Below are 10,125 nucleotides of genomic sequence, written 5' to 3'. Positions count from 1 at the left end.
CCTCCACATGCCTGTATGACCTCCCTACAACGCCTTGCGTTCTCCTGATGAGGTTGCGGATGGTCTTCTTAGAGATCTCATTCCAGACCTGGACTAAAGCATCTGCCAACTCCTGGACAGTCTGTGGTTCAATGTGACTTTGGTAGATGGAGCGAGACATGATATCCCAGATGTGCTCAATAAGATTCAGGCATGGGGAACAAGCAGGCCAGTCCTTAGCTTCAATGGCTTCATCTTGCAAAAACTGCTGACACGCTCCAGCCACATGAGGTCTTCTTACCACAGCTCGCATTTATGTGCCTTCCTGGATGAGCTGCACTGCCTGAGCCACTTGTGTGGGTTGTAAAGTCCGTCTCATGGTACCATGAGTGGGAAATTACCAACATTCAAAATAGACCAAAAAATCTGCCAGAAAGCATTGGTAATCCTTTATTGAGTGTGTCTTGCCAATAATTTCCACCTGTTATCTATTCAATTTGCAAAACAGCATGTGAAATTAATTGTCAATCAGTGTTGCTTCCTTAGTGGACATTTTGATTTCAAAGAAGTTTGATTTATTTGGAGTTACGTTGTGTTCTTTAAGTGTTCCCTTTAATTTTTGAGCAATGTATAATGTGTATTTCGAACATGGCACTTCATAAAATGCGTAAAAATGTTTATTAAACCCTTTTTACATATAAGTTGAACTAGTAGTACTAAAATTGCTGCAATGTCTATAAAACTACAACTAGAATGAGGGCTTAGGACTTCCCAGCATGCTTTGCCAGCTAACCTAAGCCTACAATAAGGCTGCGTAGCTTTACTGCAGTTATCTTACCTTATTTCCAGATGATCTTTTTTCCAACAGAAGTCGAAATCGGTTGCATGTTCGTTTGTTGTCTTTTAAACCTTGACCGAGACCCCGATTGTCATCCTGCATTAAGCGTCGATCCAGAATAACCTCGAGTTGACCTACAATACCAAAATAACGATACTAAGGCATAACAGAAATACAGTGAAACCTCCCCAGAAGACCACCACTTTCAGAAGACCCCCTTTCTAAAAGACCATTTTTTTTCCAGTGTATGCTTTTTTCTCCCATTATACTATATGGAAGCTACCCCCGTTTGAGCAGACCACCCCATTAAAAGACAATTTGTCTGTGCAAAATTGGGTGTCCTGCTGAAAGAGGTTTCCTGTATATTCTGTATATATCTGCTATTCTTTTACAGTGATAAGCCTAGTTTGGTATTGATATGAACACTGGTGTGTAGTCTAGGTACATTTGACAGATGGTGTTCCACAGTAACAATTTTGGTTTTCATTACTAGAGGAAACTCCAAGTGATTAATTAAGAGAGAACACGGCACTTCTTCTCACCACTCTTTAGGCTGGATACCCCCAGGGCTTGGGCTGTGTGTAGTGTTAATCTGCTCTGCTCATCCTGGATGTATGCCATCGCTGGCATAGGGTAGAAGTTGGCTTGTAGTGGAAGTTTTTTGAAAAACTTTCTAGTTTGAACCTGCATTAAAATAAAAACAACAAATTGACTGATGTGCATGCAAATATGTAGTAATAAAAAACAGGGGCTAGGGGTACTGGCACAAATCAGTACTGATGCCCTTGGACCCCATACCAGTTGACCTAGACCTACATCAGATCAAATCAGTCTCCACATTAAAGTACAGGCAGTCCCCTACTTAAGAACACCTGACTTACAAACGACCCCTAGTTACAAACGGACCTCTGGATGTTGGTAATTTACTGTACTTTAGTCCCAGGCTACAAAAAACAGCTGTAACAATTATCAAAAGTGGCTATGATTAAGCTTTATTGTTTATCCTGGTTCTGATGACAATCCAACCTTTTTCAAATCCAATAGTCACAGAGACCAAAAAACAATTTGGTTGGAGTTACAATTTTAAAATATAAAGTTACGACTTACATACAAATTCAACTTAAAGAGGACCTGTCACACAAATTTCCGGCACTAGGAGCTGCTTATTAAAGTAAGCAGCTCCTAGTGCTTGAACAAATGCAGCAGTGTTATAGTGATAGCGTTACCGGAAACCTCCGGTAACACTATCAAACACTGTGGCCGGGTACAGTGTAATCATCATTGCCTCTTCCCTGGACCACCCCGCTCGCTCCATAGGCCGGCAGTGACTGCCACGCTCCAAGCGGCAGTCTCCGCCCCTAATCACGCCCCAACCCGCCCCCTCATGAATACGTGCGAGCTGTCCGACAATTGCACTGTACCCCGCCACAGTGTTAGATAGAGTTTCCGGTAACACTATCACTCTAACACTGCGGCGTTTGTTCAAGCACTAAGAGCTGCTTACTTTAGTGCTGAAAATTTGGGTGACAGGTCCTCTTTAAGAACAAACCTTCAGAACCTATCTTGTTTGTTTCCCGGGGACTGCCTGGATTTCCAAACAGTTGCTGAGGTTCCATGGTGTAGGCAGACATCAACTCTATCTACTAGAGCTGGGGGCACAGGGCAGACCTAAGATCACACTGTTGTGCAAGTTATAGGAAAAAATTAAAGCTATGTTAAAAATAGAGGGCTCCACAAAGTTTACCCCGATATGGCGTAATCCTGCGCTGAATGAAGTAAGGGGCCTAGAGGGCTTCCAGAGATGGGAGGCTAGGGGCATCCTTGGCCTACAACAGCTTTATGAGGCAGAAATCCTAAAAAACTTTGAGCAACAGAGAGAAGAATTCCATCTTGCGCACAACTGTTTTTTTTTTTAACAGGGGCTATGCTTGCTAAACACACACAAGATTGGCATCTATGGTCCACATCAATGTCATTTGAACCTCTAGAAACACAATGAACTAGATTATGTAAAAATAAAATATTGTACATGTTGCAGCATGCAGCCATCTAACTGCTAAGACTGTGGCATTCTATGAGGTAAGAAGGTAGAATATCTGCACATCTAAGACTAGAGAAGGTTTTTCTATAATTCACTAAGCTCACACATCATTCACTAAATTGTCTTGTCACCATTTGCTATCAAGATGACCTCTAGACTCTCCCAGTAGATTAAAACCTAGCAGTTTAATTATAATTCTTTTTTTTGGAGAGATGTACGTATATAACATGATAGAACCTGAAAGCCGTTGAGGTCTGTGAAGAAGGTGTCTCCGCTCTGGATGTCACTGCTCAGTCTCATTGCAATTTCCTTATTGACATGATCACGGATGTCAACGAGTGAGCTTATATCTACAGAAAGGCCATCAGCTCCTGTATTGGGAGAAAAGGAAGGAAGAGGGTGCTTACTTCTATTATTCTATTTTCAGAAGGCTCATGTACTATACATGGTTTCACCTTTTCTGTTACACTTAGGCCTCATACCCACGACCATAATGGGGGTACAATTTGCAACCAGATCAAGGCCCCCATAGAGGTGTTTGGCCACTGAGCTGGGCAGCCATGTCCTATATTTTGCCAGATTTGCAGCGGAGTCACTTGGCTTTCTCTGCAGAAGGGAGGGATTAGTACTCCCCCCCCCCTTCGACTCCAGTGATCGAGTGGTCGTGTGCACGTAGCCTCAACTTTATCTCAATTGATTATTAGGAGCATGACATGGCCTGAAATCCATCTCCTGTCTCATCAGACTCAATTGCTGCTCTTTTCCTATATTCAGACAATGTAGTACAGTATAGAAAATATGTTCCTATCAATAAAACATAAATCAACGTCTACATAAACAGACCTGGTAAATTGTAGACTCTCATAGTCTGCTGGACGTGTTGAAAATGGCAGGTCACCTCTGAAAAGAATGGACCGTCAATAATGCGTACCACAGGGGGGTCTTTTGGAGTGTACAGCTGCAGAATAAAGAAAAAAGGAGCAAAGTTTATCTATAGCCAGTGAACCTGTACAGACTGAAGAGGAGAATCTTATACTTATTACAGGTTCTAGCCCCATGATGTGCATGATTTACATCAGGGCCGGCTCCAGGTTTCGGTAGGCCCCTGGGCGACAGCTCCACAGTGGGCCCCTTTGCAGAGAACTCACGTGCCAGCATTAAAAATTCAAAAACTAAAAAACTGTCTCCTGTTCCCTGAAATATTCCCCAGTTTATCATCCCAAACAGCCGTGTCACGGTCAGGGCAGTTTTGAGGTCATTTAACCAACAGGGCGAACCTAAAAATGTGTACCCCAACTCTCTGCCACGTAATAAAACTGAAACTTCAACTCAGCTGCTGCAGAACCTCATAATACACACCAGAGCTGCTGCGGAACCTCATAATACACACCTGAGCTGCTGCGGAACCTCATAATACACACCTGAGCTGCTGCGGAACTTCATAATACACACCTGAGCTGCTGCGGAACCTCATAATACACACCTGAGCTGCTGCGGAACCTCATAATACACACCTGAGCTCCTGCGGAACCTCCTTATACACACCTGAGCTGCTGCGGAACCTCATAATACACATCACTGCTTACACTGAACCCTCTCTGCTTCTCATGTACATTTGAGATGATTAATATCATTCACATCCACACATGCAGCAAGACATATATAGAGGCAGATATATACATGCTTACAGCTACAGAGACATGCATACAGCTACAGGTACATGCATAAAGATAGCCAAACATGGAGGCAAACAGACACACACTGATAGACAGATACATGCAAACAGATACAGATACACATGCAGGCAAACATATCATCACACATACCATACACTCACTATATCATAGCTCCCAACCGTCCCGATTGTGATGGGACTTTCCCGTTTTTCGTACCTCTGCCCCGCGTCACGGGCAGCTATGAGATTGTCACGGATTTTCCCCCCAGGTCCCGCTGTGTCCCGGTGCTGTGTCCCCATAGTAAATACTTTGAAAGCCAGAACTGACAGTACAGAATGGCCAGGGCCGGCTCCAGGTTTCGGTAGGCCCCTGGGCGACAGCTCCACAGTGGGCCCCTTTGCAGAGAACTCACGTGCCAGCATTAAAAATTCAAAAACTAAAAAACTGTCTCCTGTTCCCTGAAATATTCCCCAGTTTATCATCCCAAACAGCCGTGTCATGGTCAGGGCAGTTTTGAGGTCATTTAACCAACAGGGCGAACCTAAAAATGTGTACCCCTCCTCTCTGCCACGTAATAAAACTGAAACTTCAACTCAGCTGCTGCAGAACCTCATAATACACACCAGAGCTGCTGCGGAACCTCATAATACACACCTGAGCTGCTGCGGAACTTCATAATACACACCTGAGCTGCTGCGGAACCTCATAATACACACCTGAGCTGCTGCGGAACCTCATAATACACACCTGAGCTCCTGCGGAACCTCCTTATACACACCTGAGCTGCTGCGGAACCTCATAATACACATCACTGCTTACACTGAACCCTCTCTGCTTCTCATGTACATTTGAGATGATTAATATCATTCACATCCACACATGCAGCAAGACATATATACAGGTAGATAGATACATGCATACAGCTACAGAGACATGCATACAGCTACAGGTACATGCCTAAAGATAGCCAAACATGGAGGCAAACAGACACACACTGACAGACAGATACATGCAAACAGATACAGATACACATGCAGGCAAACATATCATCACACATACCATACACTCACTATATACACATCCATACATGTCACATACCATACACTCACCATATGGATCAGTAATACACATCCATACATGTCACCTACCATCACTAAACCTGTGGTGTCTGCAGCAGCCCTGGTGTCACACAGAGGAGTCTTCAGGCTTCTCCTCCTCCTCCTCTTCGTCCCGATCTCTGAGATGCCGGATTTCAGCTTTACTGCAGCTCCGTGTGGCTGATGGGAGTGGGGAGGGGGGGGGGGTTTAACCCATAATGTGCTGCATCACACAGGCAGCTCTGTAGCCTCTACCTGTGCTGTGTTTGTCCGAGTGGGGGAGGAACAGTGCAGGACACAGCTCCTCATCACAGGAAGTGAAGATGTGCACAGCGTGTGTGGGCCCCCGGCAGCTCTCTGGTCCCCGGCACTTGCCCAGGTATGCCTGGTGCTGGAGCCGGGCCTGATTTACATGTAATGCTAGTCCTTGCATGAAGTTAATACTGTCATCACATTAAGTAGCAAATAACATGATCACCGCTTTGAAGATCTAATGTTTAGTATTTAGATAAGATAAACTTTACTAAGACTGGGAAATGATTGCGCTGTAGTTTAAAAACATAAAACATCACAATATCAACGCATATTTCCACCAACCTAAACAATCCCTTCATATCTAGAAAAAACCCACTTCATCGCTTAGATGTTAAAGTCGTGAGTTCTTAAATATAAAGGGTAATAATATTTGCATTATGAATAAGGACTTTCATCAATGAAAGTCAATAAGACAACAAAAATTAGAGAAGCACCAGATATGGAGTGGTTCCCCAAAATCTGATCACCTCAAAAGGTTCAGTACAAACAGAGCCCATAATTTCCCGATCTCCCGTTTCAGTACCTGTTAATTTTTCCTGACAAAGAGTGCTAGACTGCAGAACTTTTTTGTCCAAAATCTTTAATGGCCCTTAATCTACCTTCTGACAAAACTGTGAATTTAGCTGTATTCCTGAATAACAGTAAACTTGTGCAAATATTTCATGCATAATTCTACACAATATAATATTCATCAAGCAGAACAAGAGAACCTATGATGACCTCTATACCTTAGCATCTCCATCAGGTAGGAAAAGATAAGCTCCACTTTTGTCTTTGGATGTGCGAGTTCCGTAGATGAGAAATTCCATGCCAATTTTCTGTTCCTGCTCCTCTCCGGATCGTTTAATGCCCTGCAATGATCAATAAATAATTTCATGAATATCGGCATGATATGCTCCAACCTAAATCGCAAACGCATCCAGATTTCAAAAATTTTCAAAATTCACTATATAATCTCTTCTAGCATTATAAAGAAGTTCAGTGGAAATTCAGTTAAACTAACAGGGATCTCATTTTCACTAAAGGCAGGTTGCAGAAGTCCATTACAGCTGCAGTGCAAATCTGTCTTTCTGCTTTCTCTAAGCATTTGCATTATAATAAAATTGTGTTTTATAACTTACCTTGAACCCTGATAGAATCCTCGGTGTAGTTCCAGGGATAGGGCTTTGGTTTGGATGCATCTAAAATAAAAACATGTGACTTGTCTGTGCTGCAGACTCCTCAGCTCCTGGCCCCCACCTTTGTGCTCCTGTACAGCTCATCCCTCCTGCTCCTTAACTGAGCTCACAGCCTGGTGAGCTGACATCAGTGGGAGAGGGAGGAGCTGTACAGGAGCCAAGTCACATGTTGTTTTTTGAAATGCATCCAAACCAAAGCCCAACCACTTTGACTACAGAGAGGATTCGGTCAGGGTACAATGTAAGTTATAATGCACAATTATATTGTATCACAAATGCTTAGAGAAGCCAGAAAGGCATATTTACAATGCAGCTGTAATGGGCTTCTGTAACCTGTCTGTAGTGAAAATGAGGTTCTAAGGTTGGAAGATCATCCGGATGCATACTTCTTATATAGGCAATGTTAATAGAGCCTTCTAGCAATATTTCTCAAATATTAAATTAAATAAATCTTGTAGGTAACACAGGAACTGTCTGTATATTTAAAGGCTCTTGGCCCATTTCCTCACCTTTAACAGTCCTGTGACACCAGAAAACCACACCTGCATGTATTGGTTCTCCACATAAAAATCATCTGTGCTTGTCTCCAAGAGTTTCACAGAAAAAGTCTCCTGTTTTTTTATGTTTAAGTCTCTTCCATGTAGATAAACCCGGACGTTGGATTTAAGGGTAGTATGAGCATCAAAAGACATGTAAAGCTGAAAGATGCTAAGTCCAAGAGCTGGCAAGCGGACTGTGAAGGACACCTGTCACAATGGAAGAGAATTTATGACCAAATATTAATGACCCAAACTAGAAGATGTAATAAAACAATCACCATTATCCAAAAAGTCAAGGATACACTTGTATGATATATAACAGTGGTGGCGAACCTATGGCACGGGTGCCGGAGGTGGCACTCGGAGCCCTTTCTGTGGGCACCCATGCCATCACCAGAGATGACTCCAGGTATATTCCTGCAGTCCCAGACAGCCCAGGACTTGCTGTGCATAGAGCTATTTTAAAGTGACAGTGCTACCTGGGACTACTGGAGGAGTGGGAAGGTGTTGTGACAGAGCAGGGAGTATAAATCACAAATAAAATTTCTGTGTTGGAACTTTGCGATAAATAAGAGGGTCTTGGTTGTAGTTTGGGCACTCGGTCTCTAAAAGGTTCGCCATCACTGATATATAATATACTTGTGGTAATTTACATTAAAATCAGAAACAACTCAGAAAATCTATTATGTTTTAGACCAACTTACTTTATATTTTGTTTGATATCAGATTGCCACCTCTAGCAGAGGAAACGTTTTTTTAGGGGATGCCTTGTTAGAAATGATCTATTGTTGAAATCACAGCTGCTTATTCACTTGTATGGGAGTGGGAGAGGTAGCAGTGGACAGCGTTGGGCTATCTACAGAGAAGAATGTGATTGGTCGTAAAGAAGTCCTTTTTTGTTATGGGTCCAGGGCAGAGCTGGCGCCAGCACTGTACGTAAGGAATCCATGTGAGTGAGTGGGGGATGTATCTAATGAAGCCATAGGGTGTGAGGGGGGCTTATATAAAATAACCATGAGGGGGCTGTTTGATATGATAAAGTAGGGAACAGGAGACTGTTTCAGTTTCTGAAACCTGGAGCAGACCCTGGTCTAGGGGGTGTAATAAAAACAAGCTATATGTATATCTCTCTGATGCATCGTGCCTCACGTTGCTGCCAGCTTCTATGTTTAGAGAGGCTCAGTGGTAATGTCACGCTGACTGCCTCGCACCTAGTGCAGCCTATATTAGGGGCACAATGGTGAACGCTGTTGGCTCTGTATCACAGCTGAGTCTCTGTATACCAACAGGTAGGGGCCTCCATGGACCAGAGTGCCAGAGATAGGCAAGTATAGCTAGTTTGTTATATTTACACCCCCCCTTAGATGTGCTTTGAGCGAACTGCAATATACGTTCTTTCATTAAATTATATACTTATTATCATATTCACATATCTATACAATGGGGAAGATCTAACAGAAGTGTGTGAGGTAAAACTGCTCCTGTTGCCTATGGAAACCAATCAGAGCTCAGCTTTAATTTTATAAGCGGCTGTGGGAAAATGAAAGCTGAGATCTGATTGGTTGCCATGGGCAACTTGAACACTTCTGCTATCAGACACTAATAAATCTCCCCTAATGTCTCCATAAGAAAAGAAAATATAATAACAGAGAAATCATCAAGTATAATTGAAACATGCAGCTTGAACTCCATTACCAAAAGTCTTCCTGACCTGGAAAACATCAGGGTTCATGTCTGTCAATGACTGCCATACTGGACTTAGCTGAACGGCCATGGGCTGCCCTTCTTCTGTGAGTACACGTACATGAGGGGTGTTCACCAAGACGGAGACAACACACAACCGATTCTGCTCTACTGGGTTAAAGACAACTAAATATCTATAAAAAAGGAAAAGAAATATGTCATACTTGCACCGGTGTGCTGCAATAAAATAAATAAACACCTAAAATACCCATCCTGACTAATTTATATTTAATAATCCCTAACTATCTATAACTGCTATACACAATCGACACTGAAAGAACATTCAGACTTATAAATGATACTGCATATATCATAATAAAGGAAAAACTGTCTACAACACCGTACCTTGGAGATGTACCTAATTTAATAACGGTTTTCTCAGGCAGTGTTTCCTGGGTCAACCGGCTGTCATCCTGAAAGTAAAAAGAGATGGATTATGGGATAATACTACTTTCCACATGATATATGTTTATAACAATACTTAATGGAGCAACAGAGGAGCAATTTTTTTTGTAAATGAACAATGTCCCATTTATGTGATCATAATATCAATGAATGGCGGCCATTGTGGCCTGAGGCTTTCGCATAGGAATATGTACTATCCATATTTATTAAAAGGGAATCTGTGACCAGGATTTACCTAGCTGAACTAACTTCTATGTTACGTAGGGATGTGCCCACACGTGCCAACCATGCCCTTGTTTTTTTTTACCTGCTGC

The 10,125-nt window shown here is 42.6% G+C and overlaps 1 protein-coding gene across 2 annotated transcripts in view; it reads right to left on the bottom strand.

Moving 5' to 3' along the window:
- The window catches only part of MAN2A2 (mannosidase alpha class 2A member 2), an 85,000-nt gene that overhangs the window by 8,644 nt on the left and 66,231 nt on the right, over nt 1-10,125 (bottom strand). For both annotated transcript variants that reach the window (XM_072148420.1, XM_072148421.1), the window contains exons 13-20: nt 9,752-9,819; nt 9,375-9,540; nt 7,634-7,870; nt 6,675-6,797; nt 3,702-3,816; nt 3,096-3,229; nt 1,360-1,501; nt 818-951 (exon numbers count right to left, since the gene is read on the bottom strand). In XM_072148420.1, coding sequence (XP_072004521.1) covers nt 818-951; nt 1,360-1,501; nt 3,096-3,229; nt 3,702-3,816; nt 6,675-6,797; nt 7,634-7,870; nt 9,375-9,540; nt 9,752-9,819 — 1,119 coding nt within the window. The remainder of the gene's footprint in view (nt 1-817; nt 952-1,359; nt 1,502-3,095; nt 3,230-3,701; nt 3,817-6,674; nt 6,798-7,633; nt 7,871-9,374; nt 9,541-9,751; nt 9,820-10,125) is intronic.

This window comes from Engystomops pustulosus, chromosome 4 (genome assembly GCF_040894005.1).
Source record: "Engystomops pustulosus chromosome 4, aEngPut4.maternal, whole genome shotgun sequence".
Taxonomy (NCBI): Eukaryota; Metazoa; Chordata; class Amphibia; order Anura; family Leptodactylidae; genus Engystomops; species Engystomops pustulosus.
This window is presented reverse-complemented; position numbering and strand designations above follow the sequence as displayed.